The sequence below is a fragment of the Sinocyclocheilus grahami genome, unplaced genomic scaffold (assembly GCF_001515645.1).
Source record: "Sinocyclocheilus grahami isolate Dianchi unplaced genomic scaffold, SAMN03320097.WGS_v1.1 scaffold822.1, whole genome shotgun sequence".
NCBI classification, from domain to species: domain Eukaryota; kingdom Metazoa; phylum Chordata; class Actinopteri; order Cypriniformes; family Cyprinidae; genus Sinocyclocheilus; species Sinocyclocheilus grahami.
This window is the reverse complement of record NW_015506001.1, coordinates 743788-764115: the sequence shown is the minus strand read 5'-3', so window position 1 is coordinate 764115 and position 20328 is coordinate 743788. Positions and strand designations below refer to the sequence as shown.

General features: G+C 39.7%; 2 protein-coding genes across 2 annotated transcripts in view; both read left to right on the top strand.

The window, feature by feature from the left end:
* Positions 1-620: 620 nt before the first annotated feature.
* LOC107562410 (RRP15-like protein) lies at positions 621-2007 on the top strand. Its single transcript, XM_016247042.1, has 2 exons — positions 621-731; positions 1682-2007. The coding sequence occupies exons 1-2, from the start codon at positions 683-685 to the stop codon at positions 1990-1992; spliced, it is 360 nt and encodes a 119-aa protein (XP_016102528.1). The 5' UTR covers positions 621-682; the 3' UTR covers positions 1993-2007.
* A 3763-nt stretch (positions 2008-5770) lies between these two features.
* LOC107562423 (transforming growth factor beta-2) overlaps positions 5771-20328 on the top strand; it is a 28535-nt gene continuing 13977 nt past the window's right edge. Inside the window, exon 1 of the mRNA XM_016247056.1 lies at positions 5771-6839. Coding sequence (XP_016102542.1) covers positions 6494-6839 — 346 coding nt within the window. The 5' untranslated portion in view covers positions 5771-6493. The remainder of the gene's footprint in view (positions 6840-20328) is intronic.

Here is a 20328-nt window from a genome sequence, read left to right as displayed (position 1 = left end):
TGTGTGTGTGTGTCTGTGTGTGTGTGTGTGTGTGTGTGTGTGTGTGTGTGTCTGGTAAAGTCCCTTGGGATGTTTTTTTGTTGTTGTTGTTAATTTCATGACTGTTAAAACATATATTTGTATTCTCTTTACAGTAATAAGAATGTTGCTAAATTGTGTCACTATAGGCTTAATTTATTTGTTTGTTTGTTTGTTTGTAATACTGTATGACATGTCCACAAAAAAAAAAAAACAGACAGTTAATTCTACTTTGAGGGCTGAATGATTTAGGGAAACAACTCTATTAAAATTGCGATTTTATTAAAGTGCCCCAGGGTTGCCATGTTTGTATGCAGGGCTGCACGATTGAACCCAAAAATGATATTATGATTATTAAGTCATATTTTTGTCTTATATGTATTTCTCTATCTCTCTATTTCTCTTATAGTATATTAACTCTCTTATTTGATTAAACGTGGGATTCCCAGAGCCTTGATTCCTTGTTCCTCTCAACAGTCCTCATCTTATTAGAGAGTTTTCCTTTGCAACATGGCCTTTGTCTTTCTCAGTGGGGGGTTGAGGGGCAATATCTGGAACAGGCTTACACTAATACATCGATTCTAAATAAGAGGTGCGGAACCGTTCCTGCGCGCCTCTTGTTCCACACGGACTGTTTAGCGAGTACTCGTAAATACCAGTAAAGATGGCGACGCTCTTGAAGAAGCCACATGTCGTTGTTGAAGAGGGAAATGGTGAGAAATTAAACTGTTTTACCGTCAAATTGTGATGTAGCACGTATCGTATCAGTCGTTAATCAAACCAATCGTCTCTTCTTCACTCTAACGTTACTCTACTCTGTTCAGCTGCCACACACAGGGGAGAGGGATTTTACAGTATGCACAATTAGTCTTGTTTTTACAGTAGACATGTTAAACAGAATACACAGTCGTACTCTGTGCAATATTTAGTGATTTATTGGGCATTTATACGACTTTGTCAAATATATTACGTTTGGTTTATTGATCAGTATACTCCGTTATCTCTATGGATGAAATGTTAAATGGCTAGAATAGAGTGGTAACACTTTATTTTAGGGTTTCTTTACAAGTTGCTTGTTAGCATGCATATTACTATAATATTAGCCATTTATTAGTACTAATTAAGCACATATTAATGCTTTATTCTACATCCCTAATCCGACCCAATACCTAAACTTAACAACTACCTTACTAACTATTAATAAGCAGCAAATTAGGAATTTATTAAGGGAAAAGTCGTAGTTAATAGTGAATAAGTGTTCCCTATTCTAAAGTGTTACCCATAGAGTTTAGGGTCCCCAAACAACATGTAAACGGAAATTCTCTTAACCAGGGAAAAGTCGTAGTTAATAGTGAATAAGTGTTCCCTATTCTAAAGTGTTACCAATAGAGTTTAGGGTCCCCAAACAACATGTAAACGGAAATTCTCTTAACCAACTTTATGGGGTGAATCCTGAGATGCTTTTACATGCGTTAACTTACATATATTTTCGCAATTTATATACACAAGCAGATTTCAAGCATACGTCTTTAGATCAAACATTCTTAAAACAGAGACACGGATTCAGGCAAGTGTGTCTAACATGCATACGGTCGCCTTTAAAATTGATGCCATGACTATGTTTATGTATGATGTATTTGTTGTGTGTGATGTGGGTGTGTAGAGGAAGAGTGTGGCGTTTCTGATGACAGCATCAGTAATGATGGAGAGAGTGGACCAGGAAGTGATCAGGAGGGATCCGGTGTGGGAAGTGATGTAGAAGACAGCGGTGATGAGGATGGAAAGAGTGAAGAAGGACAGAATGGAGATGGTGTGGAAAATCCCAACGTCGGATGGGCTGAAGCCATGGCCAAAGTCCTGGGGAAAAAAACGCCAGACAGCAAACCCAGCATCCTCATGAAGAACAAAGAGCTGGACAAGATCAAAGAGAAGGAGAAGAAAGAGCAACTTAAAAAAAAGAAACAGGTAAGCTAACGAAGCGCACCATCAGCTGGAGATGTTACTCATTGATGTTCTACACGTTCATTTGTGAATGATAGCAACACTTTAGATTTGTGAAATGATGCTACATAAGACAGCTGCACAAAACAAAAACAGCAGACGGGCTGAATGAAAATGCAAATTTATTCTCTGACTGCAGGTGGTGCTTATGGAACAGCAGCCATAGAGCATTTCCGTCCTTTATAAGCTGCGCTTATAAACATTAATATGCATTATATGGAGATAAGAGAGAAAGAAAATGCCATCGAAACATTTCTGAGGACTGTCATTTCCTCTCAGAGATACATTCATATAAACCCCCACATATTTGTCTTCCTATATTTCGAGCATCGCTGACAGGGAGCTTGATCTGCCTGGTACAGTATTTTCTCCTCTTTACAGACTTCATAAAAAATTCCCCACAAATGACATTTTGGGAAATGATTGCAATGCAGTTTGTGTGCAATTCTGGAAAAGAGAATAACCGGTTCCGATTTATAGCCGGTCGACTGGTGCATCTCTAGAGCCCGAAACTTTCCCAAACTGCTGATTTAAAGCAAGTAGGTAGTTCTTCGAGTCATTGCATGCCATTGCATGCTTCAGCTCTTTCCTGTTGTGACAGTTAGTGTTGCATTAACGTGTTGATCAATCCCCCTTCTGGATTGATCGCCTATGACTGACTGCATTTATCTGACTGCATGAAGCGAACCGTGACATCCGTACTGTGATGGTTTGGGACAAATCCATGTACCGTTACTCCCCTATTTACCAGTGTTATTAACTACAACAACTATTATTATTATTATTACTGTTACTACCATTATGATAATTTAATTAAAATAAAATATAAATACGAAATGAGAAATTTTGAAAAATTGCCTTGGCAACAAACTGAAATAAGTTTTAAGTTGCATTACTAAAATGATTAGAACTACAATAAAAAATAAATTAACGCTAAATAGAATTTAAAAAATAACTTAAACTGGTAAAAATGACAGAAGTGCACAACAAGATTACTAAAACTTAAATTAAAATGCAAAACTAATTCAAAATATCTATTATCATATTCATTATATAATTATAATAGTATAAAAATAATGCTATTTGTCTTTTTATTGCATGCAGTTAATCGGTGTGCATAAAAGGTTGTCTGTAATCATGGAATTTTTGTGGTGTGGATTTAAAAAAAAAAAACTGATCAAACACTGATCAAACAGACACAAGTCAAGTCAAGTTGAGCTTTATTGTCATTCTGCTGCATGTGAGTACATACAGTGGAACGAAATGTCGTGCCTCACAGGACCACGGTGTAACATAAATACAGGCATACAACAGTGAAGTAAAACAGTAAAAAACCTATACAGTAAAAGCCTTTAAACCAACTAATAAAGATCTTCAGGATTGTTTGAAAAGTTCAAGCGTTTGATCAGAGCTGGATCTAAACTCTGCAGTACAGTGGACCTTCAGGAGCACAACTGAGGAATCCTGATTTAGGTATTTGATCCACTTTTAATCTGAATAGGCCTATCTCAATGTCCTTACATTCGATGCAAACACAAAGTGTAGGCCCCCAAATACTTCTTGGATCACTTTAGTCTTACTTTAGTTTGGGGTCCAATCCTGCTTTTGGAGGGCTGCCTAGAAGCTTCTAGTAACCCTGAAGACCTTGATTAGCTGGTTAAAGTGTGTGAATTAGTATTGGAGCAGGAGAAGGGTTGGACGCCATTGGCTTTTGTGATGTTTTAGTTGACCACCGGGTGGCACTGCTGTCAAAGTAGTGCAATGATCTACAGTTGGGTTGACATTCTGACCTCTAGAAGACGGACACACTTTTTAAAACTGAAATGTGCTATGGGCCATATGGTGTATTTTATTTGCTTGAGCTCATTAGGAGTGTATGCTCTAATATACCAGGTCGTTTCATCGGAGTTGCACTGTGGGTCTGTGATTGGACGGCTGCCAGGAGTTGGCTTTTGACCTTTAAAGGTGCAGCCCTGCCGGAATGACAGTTGTGATGATTCTAGACTTCCTCTTTATCACTCTCAGTCGAGCTATGTGTACACACCCTGTTGAGATATATTTACTCAGTGTCTGAGAGGGTACGCTATCACCCTGTGAGGGTACGCACTTTATTTTGGCCAACGTGAAATGCCCATTTGTCACGACAACACTGTGACCTGCCACTCAGGAATGCCCGCCCTATCCAGGGCATGTTGACACAGCTCCCTAGAATGGGTCAAGCTCCTCTGTCGCTCCCTCACTGCTCATCTTTTCATAGCCGCCCCCTTGTCTGTATCACAGAACCTCTTCCTCGTTTCATCAGCTTGCTTGAGTCACGGCAAGTGATTGTGAGAACAATCAGGTGGACCGTGAGATAAAATTGTTGTGCAGTTTTGCTACACTTAATCTAATTTAGTTTTTTTCCCTTACATCCTTAACCTTTTTCTCCCTTGCTCGCATGCAGTCTCACATCTGTCTTTGTCGGTCCTGATTTAGTGACAACATCTGGTTTACAGCGGTGGGTAAGGCCGTCGGTGGGCTTCTGAGGGCCTGTCACTCCTGACAGATTACAGGAGTGTGGGCCGGGCACAGGAGGCTTTGGCAAATGATGATTTTTTTAAAGCAGAAGCTCAAGTAAATCAAGCAGGTGCGGCGAGGGAGATTGAGGAAGAGTGGAAAAATGCCTGCCGTTACATGTTGCACACAGAGAATCAGCCTCGGCCCTATGATCACCCAACTTGTAGCAACCTCCCAAAAAGGGTTATCAGATAGATTTTTATGCGCTGATGCAACACTTGGGCCTGCTTTCCCATTCCTTATCAGTTGTCTGTGTCATAACAGTAGTACCGTAAGCTACTATTTGTAATTTTTTTTTTGCATTATACTAAATGAAGCAAGATAGAACAGACTAGATGGGTGGTTTTGTACTAAGAATTGTCTGTCTCATTTCATGTAATTTATAAAGGCTATAAATATTAACTGTACCACACTGCTGAGTAACACAGAAAGTCAACATTTTCAAGTCTGAAACTTTACTTTACTGCTTGCCTGATGATGGATATCCTACATGAAGACAGCGAGATTTTTTTTTTTGTCTGTCAGTAATTTTAGATGATGCTAAAATGTCAACCCTGTTACAATAATTTTGGATAAAGTGGATGTTTGTAAAAAATATACACATTACAAAATATTCACATGGTTTTGAACACAAGGCTTGCAATATAAAATTAAAATCTTACAAAAATTACAAAATGTAATCACAAAAAATTCAAATCACCCAATTAGTTTGAATTTGTAATGTTGTTTGTGTATAGTATGTACACTTTATCCCCAACATCAGCAATATGAAAGACACTTTAAACAAAACACTAAAGGTTTTTATGACTTACCTGTTATATGTAACACTATAATAATGTGATAAATACTGGCAACATGTTTTGTCGTTACCGCTGGGGACTAATGGTTGCGCGCGTTTTGCGCAGGTGAAATAGCCTATACGGACTTTTGGTCTCTCGAAATCTTTTTCTTGCAAGTTTTGTGGCTTACTCTGACTTTCTTGGGGAGGTACAAATGAGTCCCAGTCTGGTCGTGCCAGAGTGGAAGTACCCAGTGGGCGTTAGGACCTTGCCGCAGTGCTGAAGAGAAAAGACACGCTGAGATATTTACACTGAAGTGCCTGATATCCCCGCGCGCTGACGAATCCCTCGGACTCACCGTGATGACCACAACCACGTGGTGAAGTCAGTCCTATATAAATCTCTCTCTCCAACCGGCTGCCTTCAGATGTGCATGTGTGTGCTGGCAAGGGGACCGTTGTTTTCCACCAGAAGGGAATGGAGGAGTGCGTAAACTGAAGAGGAAATCGCGTTTGCCTGCTCTTGCAGTAGTTTATCCCATCACTCCGTACTCGTCAGTCAACTTTAGGACGCGTGAGACAGGTACAGCTTTATTTTCTGCAGCATCTGCTGGTGCCAAACGCGAGGAGGAGGAGGAGGAGGAGGAGAGGCGATGCGCCTTGCGGAGTGAGCAGAGGCTTTTCCTGGACCTCCACATCTTCTCATACAGTAAGGGCGAGAGGGAGGCGTGATTGTGCGGCGCTTTGGAGAGAGTTCGCGGCGCTCTGATGCGGTGGAGGTGCGCGCAAAAAGCCCGCAGGCGACGCGTCTGTCATCAACAGAGCTTTGAGAAGCAGACACTTTTGATGGCCAAATCAATGGCTGTTTTAGCGCCCCGTGATTCTGTGCACTGAAGTGATTTGGAATGAAGATCTTAGTTTCTCTCCCGCATTTAACGGATCTGACAGACCATTTCGTGTTGGCACCTCGGATGGATTTGCGGGTACAATAAACAGACGTTTGCCATTGCTAATAGTGCGCAAACGCGCAAAAGTTTAAGTTGGCTTTGCCATCGAGTTGAAATGATTGGGCTTCTGCATAACTTAATTCACTAATTAGCATTTTTAAACTCGCTTCAGCTACAAAAACAAAAGCACAAAATGAACTTGTACGTCTTGAGTCTCCTTCTGACCTTGGATTTAGCCACAGTGGCCGTCAGTTTATCCACATGCAGCACTCTGGACATGGAGCAGTTCAAAAAGAAGCGGATCGAGGCCATCCGCGGTCAGATCCTCAGTAAACTCAAGCTGAGCAGTCCTCCGGAGATCTACCCCGAGCCCGAGGAGGTGTCCCGGGACATCATCGCCATCTATAACAGCACACGGGACCTGCTGCAGGAGAAAGCCAACGAGCGAGCGGCCACCTGCGAGAGACAGCGCAGCGAGGAGGAGTACTACGCCAAAGAAGTGCACAAGATAGACATGCAGCCCTTCTACCCTGCCGAGAGTGAGTGTTTCAACCCTGTTTTTGGGGTGGGATTGGGTATTGGCTTCATATTCGGGCTGGTAACTGAAAGCGTTTTAGGTTGAACCTCAACATCATTGTGCTCAGTTTACCTTTAAAGAGGGTCTGATGGGCCCCAGTGCAGAAACACTCGACGGGCTCCCTGCCACCCACAGCCTAAATGAAAGAATGAAAATAGGCATATTTATAACAAGCATTGTTTGCAATGTCACAAACATGTTGATCCTCTCAAGACAAAGTGCCCAAATTTAGTTTTAGCATCTTTTTGTTATTTCAAATTTTGTAAGTTGTGTTCGATTAAAGCTTCTGCTATAGATGCATAAATCGAACATGTGTATCTATAGAGCTTTCAAAACTGAAAATTGGCACCATATTTACCAAAATTGGCAGTTGCCACAATCATTTAAACATTGTTGTTAAATGCATGTTCAAAGATATCGTGGCATGGTTCCGGCTGTCACGGTGCACCCTAGATCTACACTCCCCTTTGAGGCTAAGAATTAAAAGTGCTGGTTTTTCTCTGCAGGTCATTCCCATAGTCCATAAATACCTCTTGTTTTGTGTCATTTATTTTGTCATTTGTAATTTATACTAAAAATAAGGTTCAGTCGTTGTAGCCTTCAGTACTCATTATCCGATTGTTGTCTAATATGAACCTCATGTCAAATGTGAAGAACTAAGATGTTATAGCCAGATTATTCTTGACTGCATTCTAAATGACTAGTTTGCCATTTATTACACTAATTAGAGTTTCACCCCCCTGGAGTAACCTGAGGTTAGGCTCTTTTTTCAAGAGCACACAGTGTGTCATTCCTCGGAGTGGTTTGAATCCACAATCTTTCAGTTACAGAACAGATTTAACCACTAAACCACAGTCGCCACATCGTAGGCTATAGTGTGGGATCAATATTTGTGCAGCTGTCTGCAGAGTCTTTACCTCATTTATGCAAATTTGCTGGGTAAATCATTTGAAATCATTTTTTGCATTAAATGTTATTCTTGGCACTGCCTGCTGTATAAATACTCCAAATATGAAAAGAGTTGGCACAGCGCCAGCCCCAGTCAGCAAGCATTTATGGGATATAAATAATCCTGAGTCAGCATTCGGAGAAACACCACCGATTATTTTAAAATTGAATTTTCAGATTGTGGGTTAGATCGCAATGGCTCTGTTCCAAATCCTAAAGAGCTGCCTACGTAGTTAGCGTTTTAAGGCATTGTAGACACACTCCCTTGGATAACGTTTATGCTATAGGCAATGATATATATATGCATAACCCTTTTTAATCTAATTCAACTGTCTGTGCTGTTTTTTTATGCACCAATGCAAGTGTAAACTTGAAGTGAACTTTTGCCTGTATGGTGTTTAGATTCTTGGACGACTGCCTTTAACTTGAGCGTGCGAGTACAGAATGACCCGTTCGGTTTGTGATACCTGTGAGTTGTCCTCATTGTGGTGTGCGACAAGTTTAAAGCAGTATCACATGTATCCCTAATGGATGTTGAAATCCCAGAATGCATTGCGACTTGCTCAAGCGAAGCGAAACAGAAATGTTGATTAGGGTACAACGGGGCTTAAGGCACGCATTAAGGAGAATGTCACTACTCTTGTACTGTATGTATGACTGCAGAAAAAAATATTTTTATTGAACATTGAGAGAGCAACACATTAAGCGGGATAATAAATCATAAAAGTGGTTTGTTTTGTTTAGAAATCTCGTAACATGTTTGGGATAAAAGGCCCACCAGCAATGTTGTTTTTGCGTTAATACTTGTTCAAAACAAATAGTTTATTTTGATAAATAGAAAATATTTTTTGTGTTCAATACATCTGTCATTAGATTAAAACTGACATTAAAATGTTTATTTTAAAAATACAGAAAAATATGTTAACAAAAGTTAAGCTTTGAAGTAGATCCCATAATAATTCAATATGGCTCCACATTAGTAAGAATAAATAAAAAAGCAATACAAAAAATAAATAAAAAGCTAACCATATCATATCAAGAAATGGAAAAGTAAACCATCTGTTTATTACGTTAATTATTATGCCTTTAGCCGATCAGCAGAGCTGCTTTTTACCCCCAAATATCATACTTTTACATATTCTTGAATCACTGGAAAAACTGTTGATTTAATCGCCTCGAACAAAACTAAACATCAGATGTTTGTCTCTGTATATTCTTTAATTTTATAGATTCTCGTTTGCTACATAAATCTACAACAATACATATTAGATCAAATGAGTTCAGAATCAGCTTTGCCATGCTGCCTGTTATCGCATTAAAGATCAGCCAAATTTCCATAATGCGGAGGTTTAGGAAATTGCCTCAGTTTTTGTGCCATCTAGTGGTTAAAAGCAGAATAAAATGAAACCCCCGGTGCACCTTTGGCCCCTTACAAATTTTCATTCAATAGTAAAAAGTATGAATGAAAAACAGTTCAATCTAATTAAAAATGGGCAGTTTACAAAATCTTTGTGTGCTGTGTATTTTATTTCAAGTTTAGCAGTGTTAGCTTAGCACACATTGCTAACACCAAACTCCATTGAAATCAATTGGGAGTCAAGTCTCCCACACACTTCCTCGGAGGAGTGCTATTTGTAGTCGCTGCCTATGTAGAGCGTTCCAAATCAGTTCCGGTCAGTTATGAGATTCCATTTCAGATAGAATCCTTAGAAGGCAGCTGCCTATGTAGACAGTGCAGATTTGGAATGGAGCCAATGTGTGGCAAGGAAACAATGAGCATATAGAAAAGAAAGAAGACTAGATAATAACCATATAAGATGTAGTTAGCTTTTTCCTGCAAGTGAACTTTGAATGAGGTGTCCTGTTTCAGAATGTGTTGGCTAATGCGCTCACATGCTTTCGGCCTTATTTGGTTGGGCGCCAGGAAGCGCTCGCAGGCAGCACTGCAGGGCACAGCGGCACTGGAAGCCACACAAATATGCACGAGAGAGAGAGAGATAGAGTGGGGCTCATGCAGAGACAGAGCGCTGGCAGAGCCCACACAGCACTATTTAAACTAGAGAGCAGTGTGCGTATACTCCGTGCCACATGCTCCATGGAAAATTCCACCCTGAGACCCACTGTTGCTGGGGTGTGGAGCTGGACTCACTGGAGAAGTTCTCCCAGCACCCCCCACCTCCAGCCAATCTCATGTGCGCTTGAAAATAAAGGTTCTTCAGGGGCTCCTGGGTTCAGCAGAGAACTGTCTTCTGATCGAGGAGCCTAAAAAGTTTCTTCTGGTTTGGGTGTCTTTAAAGCACCAGAATAAAATGCTTCACTCTTAAAAATAAAGGTTCTTTATTGGCATCTTTATTGGTTCCATGAAGAACTTCTACCATCCATTGAGTGCAGTTGATTGTTCCTCGTACACTATTAAAAATAAATGTTCTTTATTGGCATCAATGTTTCCTTGAAGAGCCTTTAATATTCCTGGAACATTCAATTGCACAAACGTTTCTTTTATAGTGGAAAACGGTTCTTCAGAATATTAGAATGTTCTTCAAAAATGGTTCCTTTAAACCCAAATTGGTTCTTCTATGGCATAGCTCCAAAAGTCCCTATTTTAAAGAGTGTGACGGAAAAAGATTCTTTAGATTATTCAAATGTTCTTTATGCTAAGACAAAAACGGTTCTTTTAAGAACTGTTCACTGAGAGGTTTTTTGGGAAACCCAAAATCGTTCTTCTATGGCATCGCTGCGAAAACCGCCTTTTGGAGCCTTTAATTTGAACAGATTTAACTTGTTAATCTGCACATTGACACATCTGCACATTCTCAAACCTTTTGGACTGCAGGCGTGATGATCTTTGAAAGAAGACACTTGGGAGGTTGTTGAATTAGAATCTGAAACAGTTTAGTAATGAAAAGAAAAATAATCAGAAAAGTGTAAATTAGCTGGAAAGTCATCAGAATTATATTTTTAATGGAAAAATATGAAGCTGTCAAAGCCATTAGAGCCAGAGTCAGACCTTGTTCTATTTCAAATTTCAGGAGTATAATTCTAGAACTATTTACTGTTTTATTTTCTTTTAAAGGACAATGCAAATCTTTCGGTTTGAAAAGTACATTAAGCTGCACTACCATTCCACTACCAATTTAAAAGATTTATTTTATATTTTAATGCATTTTAAAATGTAATTTATTTCTGTGATCAAAGCTGAATTTTCAGCATCATTACTCCAGTCTTTAGTGTCACGTGATCCTTCAAATATATATGTATACACATACATATATATAAAATTTGCTACATGCACTTTTACAAGTAGTTTGAACTGAAATGTGTGTTGTCAGTGTGTGTACACAACCACCCTATAATGATAAAAATCCACCCAGTGGTTTTTTGTTAATCTACTAAAATCTTTACCCCTTTCTCAAATCGAGCCGATCTCAGATGCCTGTCTGTGTGACGTCACACAGACAGGCCCCTCCCACGATAGTTTGATTGACAGTAGTGTTTCAGCACAGACTGGACTGGTGTCTTAGCTCCGCCCTGAGTGACTGTCATCAGTCCGCCATTGTTTCACCGCCGGAGCAGATGTAGACAAGAATGACTCCTAAGCGATTGAGGTGTTCTGTTGTTGGATGTAATAATGAACATAGCAGTCCTCATTTACTCCCGACATCTGAGTCGCTGAAGACGCAGTGGGTTACATTTGTTTCTGAAGGGAATGCTCCCGCGATCTACATAAATGCGTCTATGTTCGCGCGAATCATTCGTGATCCAGCCTCATCTACAGAAGAAGTGAGTATAAGGTTTTTTAATGAATCTTTGCAAATCGCCTTTCCTAATAATGTGCTAATTAGCAAGTTTCACGATGAATGCGGCTAAAGTAAACAGTCTCTCTGAGAGCAGCTAATTTTAACCAAACTATGTTACAGACTTTTCATTAAGACCCTATAGAATCATATCAACTTGTGGAAAATGGGCATCCGATGACCCCTTTAAGAAAGAAACCAACCCGTTCAAATATCGTCCGTCCTGCAGGAATGTCCATTAAACCTAATGTCCCATACAGCTCAACAGGTCCATATGTTTTCGCTGTGGTATTAAATGTCCATGCACGCATAAATGCTAACATACCGTGGCCCCACCGGTCTGTTTGTGAATGCAGGTCTCTTGGAGCCCAGTACAGAGCTCCCTTGTGACTGAACGCACAGGAACACAAGGCTGCCTCTGTGCACCGGGACCAGGCTCTAGGAAATGGTTTATGTTGCAGCCGTTTTATGACTTTGTGTGGTTTATGCTGTTCAAGAGCATATGACTTAGTATATATGCGCTTTGAGTGCTTGCTGAAGTATGCTCTCTGTTATCCAGCGCCATATTTTTCGCCACTAACACACCTAACCTGATAAAACAAAATATGACAGTGAGTCACTGAGCAAAAACAGCTTGTTGTGGCTTTTAAGCTTCATAGCATTGTCTCCTCCATGCAACTCGTGATTGCACTGCCACTTTTAGATGCAACAATATCTTAGCATGAATATCATGCATGCTCCCTATTATTCGCAATTTAAATTGTTATAAAATTAATTATTGAAATAAAGCTTTGCAGTGTCAGATTGACTTGATCAGCATTTGGCTATTTTGAGCTCTTACACCCTTTTCATGATTGATCAGTGCAGTAATTGTAGAATTTTTTTTTCTAGTTTTCATATAGGCCTCTTCGTATGATTTATTATAGAACATTAATCATTACAGAAGTTTGTACAACGTTTGATATGTGTTTATTTAATCACTTTCCGGATCTAATTTAGCTAATGTAAAGCAGGATAGCTAGTTCACTGAGTAAATATACGTTGTCTCTTGTACATTACACATACTAACATAAATGTTACTCAAAATGAAGAATGACTGCAGTCAGTGCCAGACGGCTCACATTCGACCTTGTGGGTAAAATCTTTGAAAATGGCAAAGGATTCAGACTCATTTTCACTAATATATCATTAACAAGCATTATGCTTAACATATCAGTCGTTCTTATACAACCAAACGAAGGAATGTTTGTGAAAATGCATGAATCAGGTTTTCATTACTTCATCAGAATGTACATTAAGTAGTGATTTAAGCGCCATGTAATGTACATGGGTGAAGTTTTTATGAAGTGTTACCCGAAACTCTGTGACACTGAGGTTTTGTCTCTAAGCAAACACGCAGTCATGCAAACACCCTAAATTTAAACCCGCTTCAACAGTATTGCTTTTGTTGCTATTTCTGCTCGTCTGAGGTCAGCCGTTTTGTTAGTTTAAGAGCAAAATAATTTGTGCCTTTTAACACAGTTGTTGACAGAAGTTGCTCTTTTATCTTTGGGAAAATTACAGGGCGCATGAACTAATTTGTTACATATGGCAAATGGAGCTGAGCTAATTTTACCCAAATAACAAAATATTCTAGAGAATATCTGTCCTGCTGTATAAACACGCTCACAAGTCGATACCACATAAATCATAGATAGCTGAGAAAATTAATAACTTACAGTGTTTTATAGTCTACTTGCTTATTGAACTACTGCAGTGACGTTCAGTGGATTTTCTGCGTGTGTCTGTGTGTGTACAGCAATGCTTGTTTAGAAAGTTGAAGTTGTTCTCGAGTGTGTTTGGAGTGCATGGGTGTAAGAAGTGTGTCAGCATTTGTGTATGTTCCAGAAGAGGCCGGTGCGTGTGCGTGACGGATTATGTTTAGAGATCTCCCAGCGCTTCTCCCTCTGTAAATAAACACAGGCGTGCACTGTGCAGGCCATCCCAAAAACAACTCAGCACACCAGAGCGTGTGGGCCAAGGGTGGGCGCTCAAACCTCCACCACATGGCCCGTCACAGCCACTCAAGTCAGCTCCTCTGGGGCGCGCGTTTGAGTGATAAAGATGGAGACAAATGGAGTTTGATGTTGAACAACCTGCGGGGAGAAAACTTGTAAGATTTGCGTACACGCTCAGAAAAGTACAAAACTGTCAACTGTAATGTGTACACCTTAGATACTAATATGTAACTTTCAGGTATTGATGTTTACAATTTAGGGGTCAATAAGATACAAAGATGTACCTTTTTAGCTTTTGTACCTTAGCTCCCCAGTGACAACTTTGTACCTTTTTTTCTGAGACGGAACGGTCAGCCAATCAGAGCGTGTCGTCCTCCAGCTTTGATACCCACAAAACTGGAAAGCCCTTTCTTTTTCTGGCAAGCTTTAATCTGATTGGCTGAGTTTACACAGCTTCTGAGAGTAAAAGCTTTTTATCAATCTGGAAACAAGGTAACAGGTTAATGCAACAAGCTTTTTTTTTCTTCTGAGGCACTTAGTAGCAAGTCAACTAAATGTATATTCTCCATTTCTGATTATTATCAATGTTGAAAATAGTTGTGCTGCTTCGTATTTTTGTGAAATTCTTGATACATTTAGGTGAATAGAAAGTTGAGCAGCATGAAAAGAACAGCATTTATTTGAAACAGAAAACTTTTGTAACATTATACATGTCTTTACTGTATTTTTGAATATTATTATTATTATTACTACACGGTGACCAATTTTTGTGGTATAATATATTTCTATATCCTACATAATGTTAATGCACCTAAATGGAAGATATGAACAAACTTATTGTCGCATTGTTTTACATGCCAGTCAGTGTTTTCTTGTCTAAGTGCGCGGCGGCGTGGACCAGACATTCGCAGTTTAGTCAGAGGTCTGGCTGCGCGAGATGATCCACCAGCTGTTTATTTATGAACATCTACTCTTTTTGCACATTTCTATGGGTTCCCTCAGATGTGAGTGCGAGTTGTTGATATTACGAAAGCTTGGGGAGAAATGTAACAAAACCCTCGGTTTCCTCATAGCTGCCTTCAGAGAGTTGGTTTCGGTCCACCAAACATCTCTTGGTGAGATTCTCGAGTGGGGTTATTGTCGAAAAAGGGGGACTCCTTGCACATTTCTATGGGTTCCCTCAGATGTGAGTGCGAGTTGTTGATATTACGAAACCCTCGGTTTCCTCATAGCTGCCTTCAGAGAGTTGGTTTCGGTCCACCAAACATCTCTTGGTGAGATTCTCGAGTGGGGTTATTGTCGAAAAAGGGGGACTCTGTACTTACGCAAGACCTGGACCCTCTTCTACTTGGGAGTTAGCGACAGCCAAACTGCATTGCGTAACAGGGAAAGAGTGAAAGGGAGTGAGACAGAAAGAGTTTGAGGAAAGGATGAGAGAGAGTGGGATTGTGTAAGAATAACAACTGCTCTTCCAGCGCTTTTATACTGTTTACAGGCAGAGCGCAGGTCTCATGTAATACAATACTCAAACACGAGCACAGCGCAGTGTGGGAATGAAATCTGGGGCCCATCTACGTGTCCAGGGCCTCGAAAGAAGCGAGAAGGGAAGATCGAGATGCTTTGAGAGGTTAGAAACTAGAGTATTTCCATGCATACTAAGTCTCCAAAGACTGTACACACTGAATGTGAAAATACTGCCCTATGCCACATAATCATATTTGACATTTTAACACGCAGAAATGTGGAGCAGGATTTTTGACCAATGAAATTTCATGGTGGTCCTGGCTGGTTACAAAACATCCCACTGACATGGAAGAGATCGCTCTCGGATGAAGGGAGAAAGAGAAAATGTGTGTTTGTGGGTGCAACCTCAGCTTATTACTGGTGTTTGCTAAGGCCAGCATCACTGTTACTATTACTCATATTTGAGTTAACCCTATAAAACCTACCTTATACTATTTGATGCACAATTATAAGGCATCTTTAAAACTTTGCTGATAGACCTGTCGCACACAATCTACTCCATGCCTTCTGTCGTCTGATTGATAGTTTATCATTTTTAAAAATGATAAGGCCCTTTATTATATCTGTATAAACGTCCACCTTCAGCTCGTGCTTCACGTGTCTTTTTGCTGTGAAATCTTTTTTAGAATAAACAGTGAGTCTCAAATATGATTATCAGGGTTTTGAGGAATGTTTATTTGTTCATCATTGTATTGCACTGCATTATATGTATTGATCATCAAGCTAATAATTAAAATATTATCTCAGTAAGATGTAGATGTAGAGTGACAAATGATATTTATTCCATTTTATTTAAGTATCTGCTATACTGCTATAAAGATCTCATTCATTTGCATTACAAGCTATCAGAATTTCATCTTACTTTTAAATATCAGCATCTGCACCAAATTGCATATTTTGCTCAGTTTGGGCCTCTGATGCCTCAAATATGATACTCAACAAAAAACATGTTTTTTATTTTTTACACTTTTTTTATGCATTTAAAAAATTCGATTTTTCTGACTATGATCTCACGATTGCTCAAATCATGTGGCTTGTCGAGGAGAGATGTGCTATTCATTTTCTTTTACTTTGACAGGTGAAAAAAACATCCATTACAAAGGAGGCACGCAAGTCATTCACATAGAGACTAAAGTGGATTTGCTTGGTTTTTTGCCATTAAGAAACAGCATCAGCACTCTAGCATTGTTGCAGTAACGAATGCATGGCAAACACCACTCACATTTTCTTAAGAAATAAAAAATTGTTGAATGCTTTAAAGTTTTGCATTGCAAATTCATATTTAAGTGTATATTCTTCCAGCTCTCTGTCTATCTTAATCTGGCTTCCGTTCGGCCTCTCAAGGTCTCGACTCTCAGTGGCAGTTTTTTGGAAGCTACTTTGGCTGCTTCCACACAGTCAGTGTTTGAGATCGGAAAAACAGTGTTTACTAACAGGTGCGACTTTCCAAATGTCCTGTACGTACAACAGCAGACAGGAACAGAATAATGTCTTGAATAACGCGTGAATAGGTAACCAAAGTCATTTATCTTCTTTTTGATTTGAGGAGTGCAGGTAACCGTTCTAAATGTCTTGGTTTTTTATTGCATTTCATTTTTATTTCTAAAAAGCAGCTCCCACTGCTTTCATCCTCTGCAGCCAAAGACTCTCTAGTTCATCCAGCTTGTTTTTTTTTCTTTCTTTCTCTTCTGCCCAAACACTTAACAGGAGTTTTGTCTCATTTTATGACTGCACAATACCACTACATTGTGCCAACTTTCATAAACTGAGAGAGGTTGACAGCTCTAAAATTGGTGATTGACAGAAAAGAAAGAAAAAAAACCCAGCGAATTGCTTATTGCCTTATGTCTCTCAAAGACGTGATGCACAACTAAAGGCCCGTTCACACCAAGGACGATAACTATAAAGATAACGATAAAGATATAGTTCTAAAAATTGTTCTCAATATTAAAGAATAGCAGAGTCCACACTACAACTATAACGATAAAGACAAAGAGAAACAATATCGTTGGAATCACTTTCAAAGCGATTTTTCTCCAGCTGATGAACGATAAAAAATTGACAGCCAATCAGAATCCATCCTGCTGTAACGAGCTCAAGACTTTAAAGCAGCAGACGTGCGTGCGCTTAGAATAACACGACCGGAAGCAGCGGAAGCGGTCGACTGTGGCATAATAAAAGCTCCGCTGCTTTACCCCACATACGCACGACCGGAAGCAGCGGAAGCGGTCGTCTGTGGCATAATAAAAGCTCCACTGCTTTACTCCACATACGCACAATCGGAAGCGGTCGACTGTGGCATAATAAAAGCTCTGCTGCTTTACCCCACATATGCACGACCTGGAAGCAACGGAAGCGCTCGACTGTGGCTTAATAAAAGCTCCGCTGCTTTCGAGCCGTGTGCCACGCTCGTTCAGCGGCCTTGTTTAGCTTCGACGGCTTTCAGCCTCACCCTGCTTCATTCTACTACATTAATAAATCATTAGCTCATCCATGAACATGATTTCTGCCCGAGTCCCGTCGGATTGTGTTGGCTGTGGGGATGAAGACCACAACTCCCATGATTCCACACTCAGTCACTGCGTCATCAAACTATGCCTTTGCTTCTTTGTTTATTTTGAATACGCGCCCTCTATAGCGGCGAAAATTACATATTGTGCCTTTAAGTGAGGCTTTTAGGAGCCAGCTTCACTATAAGCTACTAAAACAAAGTATTTAACATCTTTCATTTATTTGGGAGGTGGGAAATATAAAAGCTAGCTATATTTTTACTATTTGGTGATATACTGCAATTTTGTTGCTTTTTTGTTTTTCTCCTGTCTGAACATTTTAATGGGTCAATGTACACTCAATTAGAAATTAGAAATGAGAAAATTAAAGGAAAAACAATTCATATATGCTACTGTACTGTTAGAAAGTTTGGGCTCAGTAGGAAGTTTTTGAAGTCTTTTATGTTCACCAAGACTGCATATATCAGTAAAAACAGTAATATTGTGAAATATTATTAAAATTTTAAATGACTGTTTTCTATGTGAATATCTGTTAAAATGTAATTTATTCCTGTGACCAAAGCTGAATTTTCAGCATCATTACTCAGAAGTCAGAAAGAGCTTTATTGCCAACTATGTTTACACACACAAGGAACTTGTCTTGGCAACAGGAGCTTCCAGTGCAGAAGAAAGTATGGACATAGTGCAAACATATACAGGACAGACTCCAGTCTTCAGTGTCACATGATCTTCAGAAATCATTCTAATATGCTGAGTTGCTGCTCAAGAAACATTTCTGATTATTATCAATGTTGAAAACAGTTGTGCTGCTTCATATTTTTTGTGGAAACTATTTATTTTTTCAAGATTCTTGGATGAATGGAATGTTCAAAAGAACAGCATTTATTTGAAATAGAGATCTTTTGTAACATTCTAAATGTCACTTTTGATCAGTTTAATGCATCATTGCTCAATAAAAGAATTTAAATCATTCTGACCGCAACTTTTGAATACTAGCGAATTTTTTTTTCTAACTGGTTCATTTTAATGAATCGTCTGAATGAACCACTTCACTACAATAAATCATTTTTCATTTAAGACAGAGAGAAGGCATTTTAAGAGAGTTTTTGATTGTTACCGCAGTACAGCGATGTAGCATTTTGACACGCTGTGCTCCACTGAATGGAAAAAGTAGCTCATTATTGGAAAGGCAATAATGTATTGAAAACAGCTTAAGTACTGTCATGTTATTGAATTTGTAGTTAAGTTAGAACTAATGTAACTATTACTGTGTATGTTAAATGTTATGTAAAAACCCTTCTGAGCAGCAGCCTACTGTGCGCCATGCTCCACACTGCCTCCGGTCAGCCTGCGCTGTTCTGTTTCCTCTCTCTGACCCTCCCAGGACAGGACGAGCACGGGATAGTCCCGCCGAGGGAACGGGGGAATCCGAGAGCATGTCTTACAGAAGTGAGAAATGCTCTAAAGTAGGTCAAATACTTTCCCTCCACTCTCCTTACCGGAGTTTTAGCACAGTGCTACCAGTATTTGGTCTCAGTTTCCATTTTCAAATGGTAAAAGTGACTCGGAGGTTGCGAACGGTTGCATCCGGCAATTTCTCAAACTCATAAATCAGAATCAAGCCTTTTGAATGTGAATGAACGTTTTAATATTTTCCTCATAATTCACTGCTTGTAAAAGCTGAGAAAACAAATATATCCCCATGAATAAGCCTCTTAATATCATAGTTTTATTGAAGCCACATGCCGTGCCATAGGTCTCCACGGTAACTGAAACATACACCTTTGAAAATAATATGAACAGCTGTTCTGCGTGTCTGTGAGTTAAAGGGGTCATATGATGCGATTTCAAGTTTTCCTTTCTCTTTGGAGTGTTACAAGCTGTTTGTGAATAGATAAGATCCCTAAAGTTGCAAAGACTAAAGTCTGAAACCCAAAGAGGTATTCTTTATAAAAGTTAAGACTTGTCCACGACCCCTCCTAAAACGCCTCGTTCTAACATGCCCCCACATGTCTACATCACTGTGTGGGAAGATTTGCATAACGCCGCCCAAATGTTCACGCAAAGTAACTGATAATTCATTAAGATAAAAACATCTTAATGATTGATCTGTTTCTTACAAACACACAGCTTTTGGCTTCACAAGACACTAACTGATGGACTGGAGTGGTGTGGAGTACTTGTGGATTATTGTGATGTTTTTATCAGCTGTTTGGACTCTCATTCTGATACACAATCTGGAACATCTGTAGTGGATGATGATTTGGGTGTTTTACTGTAATGTAGACAGTGAATGGGTGAAAGTGTACACTCATGTGTTTGTGCAATTTGATTCAAACGCTAACTACTTCCCTGTCAAACACATCCAGAGAGAGAGAGAGACGGTCCGGTCAGCAACAGGAGTTATTTCGAGACTGAAGGACGGACAGCCGTGTCATCGAGCAGACAAGCTCGCTAATCTATCTGTTCATTAAAGCCTGGAGGAAATCCAGCACACAGGAAGTAGGACTGGGGTCAGTGGCGGAGCAGAGGACACTGGGAGGCATTTCCTGGCACAGGTGTTTGATCAGTGAGCGTTCGGAGGCGCAGATCAGTAACCGGGATCCGTGTCTATTTAACTGCTTAATGCCTTCAAGATGTATATTCCGGTTAGGGTAAACAGCTTATACACTGGCAGG

Excerpts from the sequence above, each read along its gene's own strand:
- LOC107562410 (XM_016247042.1), top strand. The coding sequence starts at position 683 with ATGGCGACGCTCTTGAAGAAGCCACATGTCGTTGTTGAAGAGGGAAAT. Across the intron at positions 732-1,681 it reads CGTTGTTGAAGAGGGAAATG|AGGAAGAGTGTGGCGTTTCT; the intron begins GTGAGAAATTAA and ends GTGGGTGTGTAG.